Source organism: Temnothorax nylanderi, unplaced genomic scaffold (genome assembly GCF_030848795.1).
Source record: "Temnothorax nylanderi isolate EJ_2023f unplaced genomic scaffold, tnyl_v1.0 TNYL_tig0010_pilon, whole genome shotgun sequence".
In the NCBI taxonomy this organism is placed as follows: Eukaryota; Metazoa; Arthropoda; class Insecta; order Hymenoptera; family Formicidae; genus Temnothorax; species Temnothorax nylanderi.
In genome coordinates, this window is record NW_027249072.1 from 1,256,316 (window position 1) to 1,276,776 (window position 20,461).

Consider the following 20,461-nt stretch of genomic DNA (forward strand, 5'->3'; position numbering starts at 1 on the left):
CGTTTAAAGATAAACATCATTAAGACGTCTTTAGACGTCATCCTGCTACCCGGAACACACTCTTACAGGAGACAATAAAAATACAATGTATAATAGATATTGGCTTTCTTTCATAAAAGCACCAAATCAGAACAAACGTCAAAATCCGTGCGTGGTTTAAGTGGTTCAACCTTGTTATTTTCCTCGAGATGGAAAAATGAAATTAAAATAATATATTAACAGTGAAAGTTGTACAATAGCCTCAGTAACTCGGAACTTTATAAATTTTGGTTTTTTTCTTTCGCGAAATAATTTAATTTGCAAAGCAAATCTTGATAAATTTGATATTCAACTGGCAGCATCGCGCGAAATATATGTTAATTAAAAAGGATTTACACACGCTATTCTTTGAAGGCCAGGGGATTTGTTTTACGTTACGATATATTAAATTATCTGCTGTACGTACCTTCTCTCGTTTTCGAATGTAAAAACAACAGATAAGCGATAATAAAATAATTCTTTTCGGTATATGTAATTGAAAGAATCGCGAAAACCTGCGGCTTCATAAGATAAAAATACGGAGTTTAAGGAATACAATTTTATTATTTAATTATGGTTTAATTACGAAATCAATTTGCATTACATGTACAGCACATACACACACATATGCATGCACGAAATTTAATTCCTCTATCTTATTCTAGAATAAATTTCTCTTCTATATCCAGAATAAATAGTTTTCTATTCTAATTATTAGAGCAATGAAACTAATTATACACCTTACTTCGTTAAAATTACTCTGTTTTCTAGGTATTTTAAGCTTTCGAGGTAAAAACGTGAATATCAGAGTTTCATGCGAGGGATAAATTTCCCTCAATCTCTGATTACGTGCACGCGATTGAAGGGAATAAAAACTGAACGAAGAAGAAAAATCAGGATATCGGCAATCTCTCCAAGAGTCTGTGTAGCTTCTAATTTCAGTCATCGAAAATGCACAGCTTGACGGACCTGCCCATCGATATAATTCTTCCCCGGTCGCTCATTTCTGCCCGACCGGGGTCGACGACCCCTCATCGTCAGGAAGAAGCGGCGCGTATTCTCGTCGGATTTCCCGGAGCGCACGCGGCATCCCTTAATAAACCGGAAGGCGGCCCGGTCGCGTCCCGCCTCGTGTGTGCGGGCGTCGCGCGGAGCGGAGCGGCGCGGCGCGGCGCGCCGCGTCGCCGCGCGTCGTCTCGCGTCGCGACGCTCCCCCGCGTTGAAGCGTTCCGGTGGGGAGGTCAGGTCGGTCGAACGGGAACGGGTCGGTCGAACGATCGAAAGGCCCTGCTCCTCGGCTCAGTTGTAGCGCCGACTCCCCGGCATACACGAGGTCGTCGCGTCGTAGTTTTTAAAGGCACACTCTGTACAAAACGTAGACACGCACGCTCTTATCTTCCGTACCTCCGCCTCGCCTCGCCTCGCCTGCGCCTTCGCCTCGCCTTCGCCTCTTCGCCTACGCCTACGCCTTCGCATCCGCCTTCGCGCCTCCGCCTCGCTACGTAGTGAGCAACAGATATTGAAAGGAAAAAAAAAGAACAAAAAAACAGAAACGTGCACGTTTTGCCGTTTAGAAGCGAACCATCGACCTCCGTAGAAAGCGAAATGCAGCGTCCGGTCGTCGGTCACTGGAGAAAAATCCTACTGCTCGTGTATAGTTTGCCATTATTTTCATGTAAGTGAACGCGCGCGCGCGCTCTTTCTCTCTCTCTCTCTCTCTCGCTCTCTTTCTCTCTCTCTCTCCCTCTCTCCCTCCCTCCCTCGCGTCCGTTTGTCCCTCTCGATAACAAACATCGACACCCTCCCGCACCGCACGCGCGTGTCCCATGTTTCCCCCTTGTGTACCGTTTCCTCCAACCCTTTGAGGATTCCTTGTTATTGCGAGGGGTGATCGCGCGCCGGCGGCCGAGCGAACCTGACAGCGTTCGTCGGCTCGTCGTCGGGCGTCAACTCGTCCTTCGACCCGGATCACGTTCGAGAGCATCCCTCCGCTGAAGGATCCCTGAAACACACCGACCAAATCCCGCCGATTTATGCCGATTGACTATACGATATTTTTTTTTTTTTTGGGCGACAATATTTTGATATTTATCGGACGCCATCTTCCACCCTTCTTTCTTATTTTCAGCATCGAATTGTCTTGGCGAGTGTCTTTATTTTTTCTGTGGATGACGTCTGCTCGAGACGTTTATAAATGAAGACTAAGGTTCTCCATTAAAGAGCTTCGTATTTTTATTTTGTCCGCTAATTATACACCTGAACGCGGCCTGTTCATAAAGATTCAACTCCAAATTGATCAACACGTAATTAGAGCTCGGGGAGGGGAAGCTTGGTGGGGGTTTAGAAACATCTTGCGTTGGGTTGGTCTTGTCTCTCGCTATCCGCGAGATAATCTTTTTACTCTAAAGCCCGGAGCGGAGCTCCGAAACATTTTCCAAAATGTTATCACGGTAGAAGTTTAACGTATGTAATTTTTTTTTCGAATAACGTCGCTAAACATTCGCTTAAAAAAAATGGACACGATGTTTCTTCTGTTTCTCTCGTAGAAAATTGTTGTATTGTTTCAGTTGACGACACCACTGCGGAGGCTGCAGATTATTCCCCATACAATTCAATACTCTGACAATATTACACATTTTGCACTTCACGACGTGTGACGTATGTCTCGGGTTAATTGTTCAGTGCACCCTAACGTGTTACCGCGACGGAGAATAATTCCACGCCACATTCCATGGGACGTTTTCCGGGAGCGAAGCGACCACCGTTAACAAGTCTCACCGTTTGTTTGATAGTACAATACTATATATTCAAATTAATCATTGCGAAAATAACATAAGTCCGGTGTATATACGAGTTTATACAGGTATCGCGTATTTCAGACGCGGAGTAGAATTTAGAATGACAATATCGCAGAGGCGAGAGAGAGCGCGGAGCGTCGTACGGACTTATGTTGCTTTCCAAAAATGACCGATATTTATATCTTCAATAAACAAGCGTCACGCTGCGGCACGTAAGCGTGGCGGAACGAATGCTCCATTCACTGATTGTTTTTAAAGACTTCAGTTGTATGTTGATCTTAAAAAGTGCCACTTTCTGTGCGTCGCCAGGAAGCTCGACTACGGAATAACGATTACACATATACGCTATACTTCAATGTGGAATTGAATAAAAATAGAACACTTTACTTCGTGTACATGAGCTCCTATCATTCATACCACCCACGTAGAATTACTACAATGTACATTCACTATGAATCCTCAATGGCCTCCATTTGTTTGGACACGTACAGGCGCGCACACGCACGCACACCGTTTAATACAATGCCAATACGAATATATAATGAAACTCGAACAATCCAGCCGCCGTGTGTGCGACTTTTTCCGCCAAACTTATTTCCGAACTATATTCGTCTCGCCGCGTATATTTTAGATCGTTCCGCGGCAATTTCTTTGGCCGTAGATCGTTTTTGTCACGAATAGCCGTAGAATCGAACAAGCCGTCGGCGTCGGTGCGATAACTCAATTCGACCTAGTTTATTCAGAACCGTAACACTATACAAGCGTTAATACACGAATCTATTACAGATTAAAGACCGTTATATGAACGTAAAAACTGGAAATCGATATAGCCGGCGACAATCGCAGTCGCTTTTTTGTTCGCGCGCCGCGGAGCGATACAAAGTGGCGTGTTTGTATCAGCCGAACGAACGATTCCATTCTAATAGCAGATCGATAATGCGTTACAGTATAATAATGTGCACACGGTACACCCATAAGAACACTTTGTCAAACGTTTTGCTCACGGTAGAAACTTCGTACGAGTCAGTTTATACCGCGAAACTAGCGAACTACGCTCGGCCCGACGTGGAGTGTTAATGTCAAAGGAAATGCTCGACATTGCTGTTTCGCGAAATTCCGGCAGACAAAAGCTCGTGACAATAGTCTGCCGCTATCTTAATCGTTAATCGCGGAATTCCGCCTTCTCAAAATTTCACTGCTCGCCAGTCCTCAACAATGGTTTGCTCTCGCGCGCGCGACTCGATTATTATCCGAATCTCGACAATAAGGCGGGAATAATTCCGCAATTTCATGAGATCCGTTCAAACCGCTGGAGTTTGACAGATGCGATTAAGAAGTTGCGGAGTTAGAAAACCTTTGCACTGATACGACATCATGAAATCAAATTAAAGTTGCCAAAATTTCCTCTTCAAATATCAGAACTTAAACATGATAAATGAGTGGAAAACAGAGAGATTTATACATAGTGTTTAAATAGTTCGCACTTGCTTTATTTTAAAGCGCGTAACAGCAGAAAATTATAAATATATAAAATATATAACACATAAAATAAATTTATAAAAATGTAAAGATAAAAATAATAGAAATTATAGGTGATATTCATAATCCGATGTTAAGATCGTCTTAAGTCTAATACTAGGTAGTCTCGAGATTCCATTCAGCCAACGAAATAAACGTACATCTTGAGATCGCATTTAAGACGATCGTAACACGGAAACTGGCAAAGCAGTTAAAATAACTGATTTGTAATTTTCTTTTAAATTACTCAAATTTATGCAGATGCATTTTCTGAGATTTTCCAGGGCTTTTGTCGCAATATGTAAATGATGAATTGCAATATTCAATTGATCAATTTACTTTCCTCTGCGCTCTCTTTTCAAATATACATATATATATATATCAAGAGACACGGTAGAGTGTCTCGCGCCAAGTACGCGCGGAACGAGACGCACCGTGACTCTTTTACGCGAATATATATATATATATATACTTAAATGACAGACATTAATTATCAGTGTTCTAACATTAAACATAAGATCAGATTATGAATATCGCCCCAGATATATGAAAATAAAATCAATAAATTATATTCAAGATAAAAATGTCTATATTCTCCATTGCAGTTTAATTAAATATCAAAAATTTTAAAGTCACTTATGACAGATCTAATAAAACATTCAGGGAGAAATATATGCAAAATTGATATATTTTTAGCTTAAATTAAGTGGGCGTAAAAATGCAGGATAAAAATCGAAAATCCAATTAAATCAAAAAGGCTAATAAATCAGTTTAATTGAAACGGCTAAATTTACGACTACTTTTTCGGTTATTCGCACACTACCCGAGTTTAAAAGCCATTGTGGTAGAAACCAATTATTCGACTATTTATCGATCCAATTATATTCACCCTAATTGTACATTATTTATAAGAGAAAAGTGCCGAGATATTAAATATTATGAATTAAATATTCTGAAAGTTACTCTCTCGTAACACTCTCGTATCAAATATTTACATAAAAAGGATTGATTATCGTATTATCGTACTATACTGTTGTATATGACTTACAAATCAAGATATTATATTTTTTTTTCTGCAGAAAAAAGTTTCAAAAAGATTTTTCAATATTAATTATTTTTCAGCTTTAAGATGTTGAATCTCTTCTCTACTAGTCGAGCAGTGATACGAGCCATACTCTCCTCGTTTTATAAAAATATGCGAGAAAAAAATTGCTATAAAGAATTCTTAATGTAAAAGTCAATTGCTCGAACGAGAAATATAGTAAGGAAAGTATCATTTTACTATATCAAAATAAAAGTACGCATTCACGGATACATATCTCTAAAATATCTCGTAAAATCTTCTCTGAAATCAATCTTCTATTTCCTACGATCTGTATTATACCGCTGTTCCAATCAACGCAACACCACGTACAAAAAAATCGGTCGATTCTAATCGAAAAACTCGCGACGGCGTAACAACAATCGGCTGTTCGGCTTTAAACGCCTGTTGAAATATTGCAGGACAAGCGCGTAGAAAATCGCGTGGTATTAGCATTATCCGACGGCGCGATCGACCTCGAAAATAGGCCTCTTGTCTTGAAACGTCTCGAAATAATATACCATGCGTGCGGCGGTAACGCGCGCTTTCATTCTGATCGATACAGTAACACCTCCCAGCAACAGGGCGGACTGCCACAAGTAGTTACAGTCGGCCGAAGGCCCCTCCGTTCTTCCCGGCAATAGCCGGATTAATCCGTTCGCCGTTCGTCTCGTTGTCACGTCGATTCCAGTTCAATGGAAATCGACTGTAACACGATCGCGCCGGTCTTGACGGTGTTTAATCAAAATATCAAACGTCATTCTGACACATCTCGTTATTATTATATTTTATTTTATATAAAATAGCTTCGAATATATATACATAGCAAGGTGGACGAGAGACGCGTCGCGACATTTTGCTCTATTTACGAGTCCCATGATCAATTTTTAAAGTCGATACTTTTCAGAAACGACAAAAAAGAGGCAATAAGAGCCAGGTGCGGTAATTAGTGCGCAATTATTATATTCTCAGTCAATACATAAAATTAAAATTAGTGGATGTTTTCGACTCTTTTTTTGGGGGGGGGTCATCATTGATGGCGCAAAAAGGGTCTAAACGTCCGCTAATTTTAATATTATGTATTGACTGACAAGAATATCATTGCGCACTAATTACCACGCCTGGTACTTATTGCCTCTTTTTGTTATTTTCGATTTATTCAAGAGAGCCTTTATATACTTTAATTTTATACTTTTCGTTGTAAGAATATAGAATGACAGTTTTGCAGTTCTAAAGAATTCAAGAGAATGTAAGACCTTTTACAGAGAAGTTCCACGAACAGCTAGAAACGATAGAGATCTTATTTTTCGCTGAATTTCAGATAAACTTTATTTTAATAGAATTTGGTCCCAAGATTTAGAGTTACGTGCACGAAAGACACCCTATACGTGACCTTATCTAGGTTTGTGGGTTACGACGCCCCTCGAAGTTAACCCCCGACGAATGCAATTTTAAATGAATATCACATAAACCATGGGGATATATGCGGGACACGTCAAATAGCAGCTTTACGGTTTTAAAAGTCTCGCTTCATTCTTTATTAAACAATAATCTTTCAGCGTATTTAAATGCTCGCAAAATATCATAGCTTTTAGTCCGTAAAACAGTAAAAATAAAAAATGTATATGCGAACGTCGCGGTCGGTGAGAAATAAAAATATCCAGAAGTTGTTCGCAAAATTCGAATTATATCAATAAAGTCCTGTAATGTAGGAAAATATATTTTAAAAACGTATTTTGCCATTCTTTCGATCCTCGATTAAATATAAATATTGAATTTTCAGCTTTGTCCCAACTTTGTACGAATATTTGCGACTCGCGATCGCGCGCATCGTCATAAAGTCCATCCTTTAATCATGCCCCTCTCGCGACTTTCGCGAACGCCATGCATCCCGAATTAATACCGTTTATGTTGGACGTTGTAGATAACGTCCAACGACGTCACGGACGCCAGAACTACACGGTGGTATATATACGAACGGTGATTTCACGATTTCCAGACGCGACACTGGCAGATCACATGAACGTGCAATTGATAGCGCCGCAGTACGTAACGCTGGGCAGTACGGCCACCATGCTCTGCAACCACACTGTCGCGGACGACTTGCTGCACAAAATAGAATTTATGAAGGGCGAGAAGAGGATATTTCAGTACATTAAGGAGCGAAATCCGCCGTATATTCCAACACAGCACATCGACGGCGCCCAACTGGAGGTGAGCGAAACAGAAGGCCGAAATAAAAGGGCGACCTTTAAAATATCCCTCTCGTTAATATATCACTTTCTGCACCCCTTTTCTTGTTCACCTTCGTTGTTTCATTATTTGCTGTCATTACTTGCCATTATTCGAAGAGTGAATTATCGAGCGTACCCAACGGAATTGATAAGAGAAAATGGTAATTTGGTTTCATCGATTAAACCTGGTTTATCTGCGATTCTTGACGGCTCATAAATATTTGGCGTATCGCTTTACTCTGATATACACGTGACTTTCGTTTTGACGTGTACATAATTATCTCAAAGGTATCTCGCGGTCGCGCCGTAACATGGTATGCAGGTTCGATAACACGTCTACATAAATTTGTGTCAAATTTACACGGCTCGAGACTGATGCCATCAACCTTTGCATCTCAATCTATCCGCAGTTATATATATAGATGTATATACATATATATATACCTATATATATATATATCGATGTCTATATCATCGCTTTAAATCTGAATGTTAAACGAATTTCTATCTTTGTAACGGAACGTGACTAGACAAGAGGTTGTCGAGTGTCTAGACAAGAGGTGTTAAACAAAATGAATAATTAACCATATTGAAATTTTACGTTTTGCAATGCAAAATAATTTTAATTCAACATACGCGATACCGGATTTATCTCTCAAAAACGAAGAAATATTTTAAACTTTCAGAATATATTTTTTGTTACATGTTCACGTATAACATAGTGTAATTTTAGAATTTATTCTGATTAAGTTCATTATATATGTATTAAAAAATTATACATATATCTTGTCTCATTTTTCTAGCTTCGTCTTTATTAAGGTCTTATTTATTAAAATTCAAAATTTCAAAAGCACGTAATAACACTATCTTTTACGTGCGAAGTTTATGCATTAAACTATAATGTTCGTTCTTCTTTTAATTTCTTAAGTATTACTTTTCTTAAGTACTTTATGTATACATGCGTATATCTTTATAAATATTTATTTATATTATAAACTTTTCACTTCATTTTCCGTTACATCAGAGACCTGATGTTTATGTAATGAAATAATGCCTCTTTTTAACCTGCCGCCTGACATTATATTACGTGTACAGGTATAAAAATACGACTTAGTCTGCATACCTGTCGCGCATGTCGGCACGGTCTACGGAGAAAGAAGCCGTTGTAAACAAAAGTCCAAAAATAACGAGGACGCCCTCGATAGCTGAATGTCCGGAGTCCGCTCCTGTCTTTTGCCAATGATTAAGCGAGCAAAGCTAACGCATTTACCTAAGGCGCAGTCTTTTATGTAGCGACACAAAGCAAAGTTATTTACGTACATATACGTGTGCCCCACCACGTGAAATATCCTCCGTAATCTCCGTATCCCCCGACAATATCGAGTAGGTAACGCGTGTGTGGCAACGTAATTTCCCTCGCGAATGTGTTTTTCGATGGGAGCGCGCCCGCGCATGCAGATGGGTGATGATCTATTAAAAAAGAGATAAGGTGGAAAACCAATACTTGTGCTAATCCATATGTGATACCTAACGGTCACGGGGGATGAGCGCCGGATGAGTTTGTGCCGGCCTGTATGTAGAGTCAACACATTAATAATGAGGCTATCCGCGGCAGAAATAGAACCGTCCATTTGGTGAAAGTTTCAGGCTGCGGATGATGGGCGATTGTAAAGTGTCGAAAATACTTTGCATCTTTTCTCCGCGATACGTCGAGAAACCTTCGTGTACTTCTCATCGGTTTCGTGTTCAAGGAAAAAAAAAATCGATCGAGTTACACGACCGAATTACAGTTCTTCTTTTATAAATGTCTACCCTTTTTTAAGGACACTTTTGTCTCTCCCTGTGTCTCCTTTTCTGATTTTCTATTTCTATATTTCAATTTCTGTATAAATTTGCGAAAACTCCTTCGGTCGATAATCCTATTTCGAATTATCATTGATCGGAACTCTTCGTTAACAACGAACCTGCGAACTGTTTCGCACAACGTTAATTCTGCGATATCTTAAAGTTATTAAATTTTCGAAAACTTCTTTGGTCGATGGCTATTTTCGGATTATCATAATCGGAACTCTTCGTTGACAACGGAGAACTTTTGCGACTGTTTCACACAACGTTAATTCTGTGATAATCTTTAAAGTTATTACAGCACGTCACGAAAGATATGTAGGTAAAGATACGCGTAACAAATGGGGCGCTGAGAAAGATTAGATCTAAGCTGTTTAATAACAAAATTGAGTTTAATGTAATAAGAACTTCCAGTCACCTCGATAATACTAGGATTTCTGAACAAACGGTAACAATGGGGGAAAAAATGACTGCGACGATAAATTGTGTTTGAGCCCTTCAAATTTCCATACCGCTAATTTAAAAAGGAGATTTTCTTTCCGTATATTTAAATATTTAAATATTTGTCGCCCCAGTATTTCGGAATAGCCATTAATCGACTGTATTTAGAAGCGAAGATATTTTTGTATAAAATAGGTATGACCTAAATATAATAAGAGCAAAAGTGACAGAAAGCAACGATCGCGCTGAATTGTATTATCTAAAGTGTTCTGCATTTGTATTTTCAAAGCAAGTTTCTCCTTGCTCATGCACTTGATATAATTGAAATGGGGGTAGATGAAAGGAATACAAGTGACAAATCCTGGCAAAGCAAGTTGATAGAAGAACACTCTTGAACTCTCATTCAAAGATAACTCTGACGCACACTTCACTATCAAATTCAACGTATTTGAAAGCGGAAGAATGACACGTTTAGAAAAAATAAACATCGCGACGCATAAAGGTATTTCATTTTCTCTCGTGCAAACGTACAACTCTTCCTTGCTTAATTATTGAGCTTGAAGAGTCCGGAAGCAAGAGACTGTGACTGGTAAAGAACCACGCTTTAAGAGAAATTAATTTTCACGCATACATTTTATACACCCTTGAATTGTCCATATAGTATTTGTCACTCGTATATACCTTTTTGAAATATAGACTGCGTCTCGATTAAAACGACGTAGTTATTTTAATTAATCACGCTGTGTGTCATAAATCGACATGTCTTTTTCAGTACTCGAAGAATGGCACGACAATCAAACTGCACAATGTGCGTTTCGAAGCTACCGGTACTTATACCTGTGAAGTCGCTATGACAACACCCATTTACACTGCTGGCGCTGATCCCGTACAGATGAAAGTGATATGTGAGTGGTAGTGTCGACCTTACAAGACTAAAGAGCAAACATATCTCTCTGCTAATGGCATTAGTCGTTATTGTGTTGGATTGTATTAATTTTGACGAATAGCTATTAATATACGTAAGCGTATCGGTATATCGATCTAGCTGAAATAATCTTAATTAATTAATTTGACACTTGAAAATTATTACACGTTGACATTTCTCGAACTGGATAAAGATTTAATAGCCAAGATCTAAATGTCGATCTAGATATTAACTAGTTATTTTTTAATTCGCATCGCGCACATCTCCGATATACTTTTTATAATTCCTTTTAGTTCCACAGAGTAAAGATCCTACGATTAGGTTCGAGAAGAGCGTATATGTGGTAGGCGAGAGCTTGGAGGTGAATTGTACGTCCTCGCCAGCACGTCCAGTTCCTTATATAACGTGGTTCATAAACGGCAAAGAGGTAAAGGATAATAAGGATTGAAATATAATTTTGATTCTAACGAGCCTGATAAAAAAAACATTCTTCCACGGTTTAACAATTTTAACAATTATAAATTAAATACATTATTAACACTGCGCGGACATCGTGTTTTTGGAGTACTCACCCGGACACCCTGGGACTTTTAAGTCTAAAGGGTTTTTGAAAGCGTTTTTGTGTTACAAAAAATCTATAAAAATTCATATATTATCTTTAAGGTTTTAAAAGTGATATATATATATATATATATATATATATATATATATATATACTTACGTAGCCCAGAACTAAGTTCTTTTAGGGAGGGAAGCTGACGCAAACATCCCGTGAGAATCATAAATGAAAAATCGACAATGCCTTGAAAGGCCCACGGTGTCTGCGCAGTATTAAAGAAACTTATATATTTCTGATCGCTTCTTTTACGTCATTTTACGATATACTTAAATACTTTAGCCCAATAGATTTATTATTGCATTAATAGGTTTTTTTAGATTATGTTATATAAATTATATTTTTCCCTTGTGCATGCTTTATGTCTGAAAGCTTTTATATCTTTATGATTTTATATATAAAATCTTTTCTAATTTGCTCGAACTACGGATATAATTACGCGCAATTAAATTCTTGAATATCTTTAGACGTATTCCCTCGCTCGATTGCAATTTTCTGATTATTGATTTCGCCAGGTGGATATTGCTCTAGTGACTCACTATCCGCATATACATCATAAGAATCATCTGGTGTCCGCCACCGCCAAGCTGAAGGTGGAAGTTTCCGAGTTGCACGCCGGCCAAAATGGACATCTGGAAATCAGCTGTCGCGCAACGATACCCGCTTTCCCCATGAATCACGAGCAATTTGCCGATATTAAGAAAAAGGTGGTGACGGGTAAGTTTTTTACGACGGAAAGATATTAAATTCTTTTCCGCGCGTGTACGATATATATAGTAACAGCCCCCCTTGATCACCGAATATGCACGATTCCGAATTTTCGAAAATAAACAAGAGTGATCCCATAAAAATTATAGATCTAGAATTATTTTATTTAAAAAACTAACATTGTCGGAAATAAAGAAACACGTATTTTCATTGCAAAGCTGACCGCTCTCTGGGACTTTGTACCTTTTCTATTTGCGCGTTTGCTTTCTGTAAGCCTCAGGGTTTTCTATATTGTTCTATATATATTTTTTTTACTCTTTACTCTTATCAATAACAAGAGAGGGAAAAAGTCCCGATTTTTGTATCCCGTGCGACTTGTTTCAGTGCAAATCATACCAGCGCCGGATGTGACGTCTTCCGCGGCGATTCTCATACGAGAACTAACGCTACCTACGATACTGTGCATACTGAGCGCGATGCACAAGTTCATTCCTTAATAAAAGTCAATTGCTCTAGGATAATTCGGCTGTAACATATCTAATCGTAAGGATATTAAGGCGATGAACGTATAAGATCGAACAATCACAATGTCTTCCTTCGATATATCGAAATACACGGGGGCAGCGGTTTTATTGTCTTTGCAGAAGTTTTGTAAAACTCATAGACGCGGCTTCTTCGTGCGCAAACTATTTTCGATTATTGCTTATAAACGAGCGTCGTCTGTCTCGCGAAACATATCAATCCCATTGTAATGAGAAAAATAATGTCCGAATGTTCGGCATGGTGTGTCGGAAAGCTATGTCTCTTCCTTCGATACTATTCGAATCTATTTATCATAGAATTTATATTGAATTTTAAAAGTTATTTTTGAAAATTAAAGCAGAAAATGAAAAAAAAGCAACGGGAAAAATAGTTTTGTTCTATATAGCAAGTTCTATATATCTTCGATATGTAATGCACAATGTATATATTGTTGAATTAGTTAACATATCTTAAAAAAAGAACAGAGTTTATCACAGTTTAAAGTAAGATTTTATTGTTGAATATATAAAAATCCGATCTATATTAATGTTATCGAGGTATCATATGATCTATACATTAGCAACTGTAATTTATATTTTAATTTAAAGAACGATATGGTTTTCCGATACGCGTTAATATAACATATTTCATCTAGTCTCGCCTCGCCGCTGGGGAAATACAATGTTTTTTAAGCTGGCAAATACGTTCTTGTTACTGCGCGTACATTTTTATAAAAAATTATGCAAAAAAAATCACGACCACAAAAAAACGCTTTAATATCAATCAAATCGAGTTTAATAGATTTTTCCCTTACGGAACGATATTCTGTTCTCCAATAGCAGTTTTCCATTTCTCATCGATGGATTTTTTCTCTTTTTACAAGAGAAAAAACTAAAAAATTATTTTCACATTGTTCGACTCATTAGGATCGTAATACAGACAAAAGTAATTTTGATTTAATTTGCAATAGGTGCAAAATGATCTTTTTTTTTATATTGTATTTTACGCCCCGTTTCATGATGTTTCGTGATAACACACAGCGATGAGATCAATTTTCCGACAATAATCTAGAGAAGCGACAACTTTTCCGCGTATAATAGGACATATAGATATTAGAGCAAACGTTCACCGTAACTACATTTCACCGTAATTCGAAGCTTAGTGCTTCGTAGAAAACATATAATATATTATACACAAGAAATTCGAGGCAAGAATGGCGTAAGTTAAATACGATGACGTGTGAGATATTCAGATTTCTTCAGTGCACGTATCGAAATATCTCCGCGAACTGTCTTCTACTTACCATTATAATTAAATTATCGTTTAATTAAATTATACAACGATATATAACGAAGTATTGCGAGTACCACAAGAGCGATCACTTAAGCCATTTTTGTTTTCGATTCTTGGTCTATATTTCACGTGCTTATAACGAACTGGGGGATATCGATGAAACGGGATGTACGACTCACACACACACAATCAGTATTATATTGAAACTTCCTTCCGAGTATTTTGAAGTGGCAAGCTTAAAAAACACCGCGACAGCGGCTAGGCATTTAGACTATTTAGAGAACTGCGAGAAACTAGAGATAACTAGAGACACTCGAGTCAGAGTCTGATCAATAATACAATACCTGATTACTATTACATATAATAAAACTAAAGTAAAGCGTGATTTCTTTGCTCTGAATTTACCGAAGTACAATCTGATCTTGTTATATCACTTATCTTCTCGTAATTCGAGGGATAATGCATTGTATTGATCTTATTGAGATCGATCGATTGAGAGACTGATGAACTGATCCGATCAAGCTCTGACTCAACCATCTGTAGAAGTAGCGATTACGGGCTGCTTGCGGCCAACTTTTTGGAACACTATTGGGCGCGTTACGACGTCGATACGACGTCACTTTGACGGGACTTAAAAGACTTGATGCGATATCATCACCGCTATACGGCTCCCTACGACCAAACGCCCGGGATTACCTCTTGTCTGTGTATTGGCACACCTCCTCGCTTAAAAAAATCATAATCCTCTTTTTCGCTGTCGCGCCGGTAGCTCATGCTAAATACCAGCAACCAGGACGCACTTTAAAACAGCCATATTGGCTGTAGCGCGAGAGTATGTTGGTGTGACTACCCCTAAAGCTGGCGGCACACTTTGGAACACTAAAAGGATTATGTCGATGAACGTTTACGCTAGAGTGAACGCGAACGATGCTTTCCGGGGCTTTAGAGTACTAATCTAATCTTGATTCTTAGGATAATCAGAGGGAACGTATCATCTCGTCTCCAGTTAGACGACTAATCTAACTAAAAAAGTTTTGATAGCTCCACACAGATCGAATCTTACGTACGTAAGTCTGTAGCTAACGAGGTAGCTGGGAGGTACTCACTCGCGCGATCGAATTCGGTTACAATTAAAGTATAAAGATTAAAAACGGCAGATTACTAAAATGGTAAAATTAATTGTCATAGTTAGAGGAAAGTGTTGGAAACGTTAGGGAACAAACATCGACTACGTAGGTCGTAGTGCTTTATAGAAGTAAAGAATATATTTATGATTAATGAATTTTTATGCGTATTTCAGATTGCGCGACTATTTGCTAAAATCGAGAAGACTAATTCAATCGCGTACGTGCAAATTCTTACATGCTTTCAAACTTGCAATAAATATACTACTTTTTAATTTTTATTGTATTTATACAACGTAAGAGCGCCAGGCTAATCGGTCGTCTAAGCGAAGTTTGAAAGCTTAGTAAATGATATTTTAATTGAAAAGTGCCTTTTCATATTGTCCGCAATTAGGAAATATCTCAGGCAGATTTTAGTCTGCTAGGCAACGTGCTTTTGCCCGGAAAGCAAAATCGCAACCACTAAGAACTAATATAGAAAAAAAGTCGTCTTTTTTAAACAATCTCACACACACACTCTCTCTCTTTCTAATAAAGCTATTCTTACAATTAGTCGTTTCAGCGTTCATTCTAGCCCGTCAAAAGCTCTAATTGCAAATTTTATTACGAGCCTGCTGTTTCTAGCTCTGCACCTTCCGCATATAGAATTGATTTCGAAGTTTGCAGTGAGGGAGGGGGGAAAGGAGTGCCATGTGGAAAAGATTATATCTGGAATACTTCACACGCTAATCAATACATTCATACAGTACTACACACGTAAGCTTCTACTTTTATCTCTCGCGAGGCATATATTAATTATTATATTCGCTCTGCCACGTGCGCCTCGTGCAGCGGCTTCTTGGGGGAAACGCAACGATAATTTATTTATCTATCTCAAGCGTGCGGGAAAATGTAAGAAGGTGCGCCGCTAGAGAGAGCAGGCCTGGGTATATAAATTAGCGGAAAAACAAAAGTCGACGCGCGCGGAGGAGCGTGGCACACAGAAAATGGAGGATCCCGCAAAACCTTTACGGCGACTCGCACGCGAGCCGCGATGCTCCTCGCGGTTGTGGTCGTCCTAATACCGTATATCTGTCCGATTTCCCTGGTGACCGGCGTCGAAACGACCGCGTGGGAGTCAGCAGCCGACGAGGCAGCGGCGGCGGCGGCGACGGCGGCGGCGGTGCGCATCGTCGGCGGGGAGATCACCAGCATCAAGAATTATCCGTTTATCGTATGCGTGCGACGCGCCCATCTCTCTCACGCACACACAGGCCCCTTAACCTTTCACCTTTTGAAGGGCATTGGAATTACCGGTATCCCACATCTCACACCGATATAGGCGTAGCCCATGACCGCTCTGACGTCAAAGAGGTGGAAGTAACGCGAAGTGTATTATGCAAGGTCGGGGGTGGTTTTATCAACTTTTTTTTTATCAACTTCCGTTTTATCAACTCTCCCACGGTTGGTAAAACGCACGCAGCGAGACGCTCGGGCGATTCAACGTGAGCAGAGCAGATAGAACGACCCATAAATTTTTTAAAAACATTTTTTCAGCGTTTTTTCGTAAAATCTGAAGGTGAACAGTTTGAATTTTTAAATAGCTCGAAATAAAATGTTATGACGGTGACGTTTTGAAGTGAAGTTTTGACTGACGTAACTTGCAGTTTACGCTTCGAGTAAATTACTAAATTCACATGTAGGACCAACTCGCGGATCATATATCGGTTTTATTCAAATACGAGCTATTATGTCGTGCAATTTCAGCACTTCTAATTTCTCGTTTGCGCGCGATGGGTACTGACGGTATACCGATGCACTTTAAATGCTCGTGCCAATCTAACTTTGAATGCATTCGAGACAGCCGGAAATCTCAATTTTCAATAGTCAAGCGTTGCCTTGAGAAACGTTGGACGTTGCAGGATGAATAAAATGCCAACAAAGTTGCTCTATTTAAAGTTGGTTTTAAAGGAATAAAAATAATTTGAAATTTCTATATAATTTGACGTTTTAAAGGAATATAAATAATTTGAAATCGAGTCTATAAAATGATACAATTTTACGACACATTTTATGATAAATTTTACATTTTTTTTTAGATTTAACAATAAATAAATATAAAATATGACGTAAATATAAAAAAGATGAGTGAAAGAAAATTATTTGTAAAATTGAGATTCAAGTCGGTCTCGAATATGTCGGCACGCGTCCGAACTAGGGAAAGGGTTAAGGCGGCAACCGACTCGACTCGGACTCGACGAATCCGAATTTTTCAAAGTCAATTCTACTTAGGTCTCGGTGCAGCGCCGATCCTATAGCCACTGGTGCGGAGGCACTTACGTCGCCTGTAGGTTCGTCCTGTCGGCCGCCCATTGCATGGTCAGGTGCGTGTCACAAGACTGCGTTTCGCATTTTTGCGCTATGTCTGTCGCGGAGGGGTGGTGTAGTCTCTCTCTTTCTCTCTCTCGCCGGGGCTTTAAGCACTTTGTTCGTCCCTACGTATTCCCTCATCTCCCCAACAATCTTCAGTCCTCGAATGTACGAAACGTTTGGACAAAGGGTGGAATTCGGGAGATCTCCCGAATTCCATTCCAGGATTAAAGCGCTTTCGGAAATCAAGGGATGAAAAATGAGCGTGGATTATTTCGCGTGAGATTTTCGGTATAAGTCAGAACGCGTGGACTCTCGAAGGAAAACATTTTGTTAGCAGACTGTTAGCACGACTTTCCTCGAGCCCGATTCTCTATTAATGTTAACTGTGATCTTTTTCATTCAATGCTATTAAGGTGTCGATCTCTCGCTTATTTGCTTATATCTCATACGTGTAAGAGTGTGTATATAAAAGTTATTCGTTCTAAAGGCTCGCGCGCGGCCGATTATGATTAGGAAACACTGCCAGATTGTACAGCGAATTCATCTTTTCATGCTTTTCTGTGATACATTTGCTACACGAATCTGAAACACATTGATATATATACTTGCGTTGTAACAATGTTAATTTTGATAACGTCACTTCTTTTCAAAAATGCCTTACATTAGAATTTCTAAATTTAGCACGTACGTCGTATATATATCTACGTGAATTTTATATTTAAATTTCTATTTTTTTTTATTCTATATTACTTTATAATTACAATTTGAACTTCGAAAGGAGTGTACATACAAGCATTTATTCCTTTTAAGCTGTACAAAATTACACAAACTTCAGAAATGTTCAACTCTCTGAAAATAACGCGAAAGAATTTCAATTATCTTTCTTGGATCCTTTTCTTAAATTACTTTACGTTAAAGTTTTAAATTAATTTCCTTTACTAAATGAGGAGTGTCGAGCAAGCTCCATTTCTATTTACTGTCAAGGATATTTTATACATCACATATTTTTGCCGCTCGCTTTTAATATTTAAAGCAAATAAGATATTTAAAACGTCTTTCGCTTTTACTTGCAACTTTTCAAGAAACTGAGAAAATTGTCTCAGTTTTTGGCATATAATTAATCTTTATAAACACGAAACTGTCACGTGATGTCTAAACCTTTTTAGATATTTAAAGTAAGTTTTCGCGAGATAAAGAGATCACGGAGAAAGAAATCCTTTAGTGGCTGAATTATACTTTGGTATTTCTCTAATAAAATTATCCATCTTGTAAAGCGAACCGAACGCCCTGGTAAGACATTTTAGGATTACACCACACAATACTTGAGATTAGTAGCCGTATTTAACCTCCTTGCTACTGCAGAGAATGTATGTTACGTGTTCACGAGAAAGCAAGGCTTGTGTTTGATGTAACGACGTGTCTTGTAAGATGTAAATCGCTTCCATTTGTGAGAAGCCGAACGGAGAAGTCGGCAGATTTAAATTTCCAGTAAAATCTAGTTTGGAAACGTGTTATATATATATTTCGAAAGAGTGAGTCTCTCTATAAGAGATATTTATATCTATACATTCTATAAAATATCCGTTAAATATGTCGCAAAGAGATGTATCTGAACAGCAATTCTGCGTAAATCCCAAAAACGTATTCGGTAGGCAGTTTGTGTCGCGTATGCGAAACACATACGTGAGATAATCGGGCTTATATTTTCGCTACTGAATGCAATCCCCCTTTGGATTATATACAACAACCAGCCGCGGGTGAACGGGATCGGACGGTATAAATCCAATCTCCGGTGTCAGTGATCGGGTGTAAGAATAACTGGCCGGTTGACAACCGGGCGTAATCAATTATAGAGTGAATTTTCGACATCGTCCCTTCCATTCCGTTCATCCCCTACAATTGTACCTTACACATTTGTTTCCTGACTGTGAGTAGTGACTGTGCTGTCTAGCGTATATATTTCACGAGTAACGAGAAGGTTAGCGGCGCTAGATCCTAAGGCTAATGATATCTGTCGTGGTATCTATCTGTGTATCGATTAGCTGTGTACTAGCGATGAGATGTACTACTACTCGCGTGTACGTAGTTTCTGTTTTACGTGTCAAGCTCGGCCGCTCGTGATTGTACGGGGGAAAATTGGGGCGCAATCAGACGTACGCTCTCGTTTTACACGACGAGCTACGTGAAATTTTAAAAGAAGAGTGATTTAAAGGGGACGTGACAAATTGTAAGAGAAACAGTGATTACGTTGAAACAACACTGAGGAACCCATTTTCGATATTATTTCTCTCTTTCCCAGCCAAACATCTATTTTGTACGATCAATTTTTATCATCTTCCATATTTCTTTAACTTTATCAAAAATTTAATTTCTTTATTTGAGACCACCGTTCCCTGCACGTATTTCGCTTATAAAGAGAAATTGCTTATATTGTCTCAAGACTTCTCCTTTAAAAAGAAACTTTTTAAGAGATTTTTTAAAAGATTTTATGGTCTCGCGAACATTATACGTTTCTAAATTCTTGGAATCTTTTTTTTTTAGAATATAAGTTATATATTCAACAACATGCAGAGAAAAGTCATCGAACCCTACGATATCATTTAACAGGAAAAGAGTCTCTCGTTATTATATTTCGCGTTCGATTGCGTCCCACCTTTCCTCACACCGCTCCGATGTTTAGGTGGAAAAAAAAACCAAGGTGTATAATTAACTCGTCGTTGTTTAAAGACGGTCGCCCGACGGCACGTGGGCGGCGGAGAATCCACGCTACTTCTACGTGATCGCCGGCGCGACCTACGTGTATTTACCAAGCTGGGGTTCCATGCAGGTGGAATTGGTAGACAAGACATTGCCGCACGCAGAGTTTCGATTCTCGGACATGCAAAACGATATTGGATTGTTCAGGGTGATTGTTTATGCCGTGTATATAATTCTGTGTCGATAATAAAGAGAGTAAACCTTGTAAACACCACCGCGCCCGCGCGTG

At 38.8% G+C, this 20,461-nt stretch overlaps 1 protein-coding gene across 1 annotated transcript; it reads left to right on the forward strand.

Annotated features, from left to right (window-relative positions):
• The first annotated feature begins 1,157 nt into the window (after positions 1 to 1,157).
• On the forward strand, positions 1,158 to 20,441 carry LOC139787553 (cell adhesion molecule 1). Its single transcript, XM_071726727.1, has 6 exons — positions 1,158 to 1,693; positions 7,415 to 7,629; positions 10,708 to 10,840; positions 11,154 to 11,287; positions 11,992 to 12,193; positions 12,569 to 20,441. Exons 1-6 carry the CDS (start codon positions 1,624 to 1,626, stop codon positions 12,679 to 12,681), a joined length of 867 nt encoding a protein of 288 aa, XP_071582828.1. The 5' UTR covers positions 1,158 to 1,623; the 3' UTR covers positions 12,682 to 20,441.
• The last annotated feature ends 20 nt before the right edge of the window (positions 20,442 to 20,461 follow it).

Excerpts from the sequence above, each read along its gene's own strand:
- LOC139787553 (XM_071726727.1), top strand. The coding sequence starts at position 1,624 with ATGCAGCGTCCGGTCGTCGGTCACTGGAGAAAAATCCTACTGCTCGTG. Across the intron at positions 1,694-7,414 it reads TAGTTTGCCATTATTTTCAT|ACGCGACACTGGCAGATCAC; the intron begins GTAAGTGAACGC and ends CACGATTTCCAG. Across the intron at positions 7,630-10,707 it reads TCGACGGCGCCCAACTGGAG|TACTCGAAGAATGGCACGAC; the intron begins GTGAGCGAAACA and ends TGTCTTTTTCAG.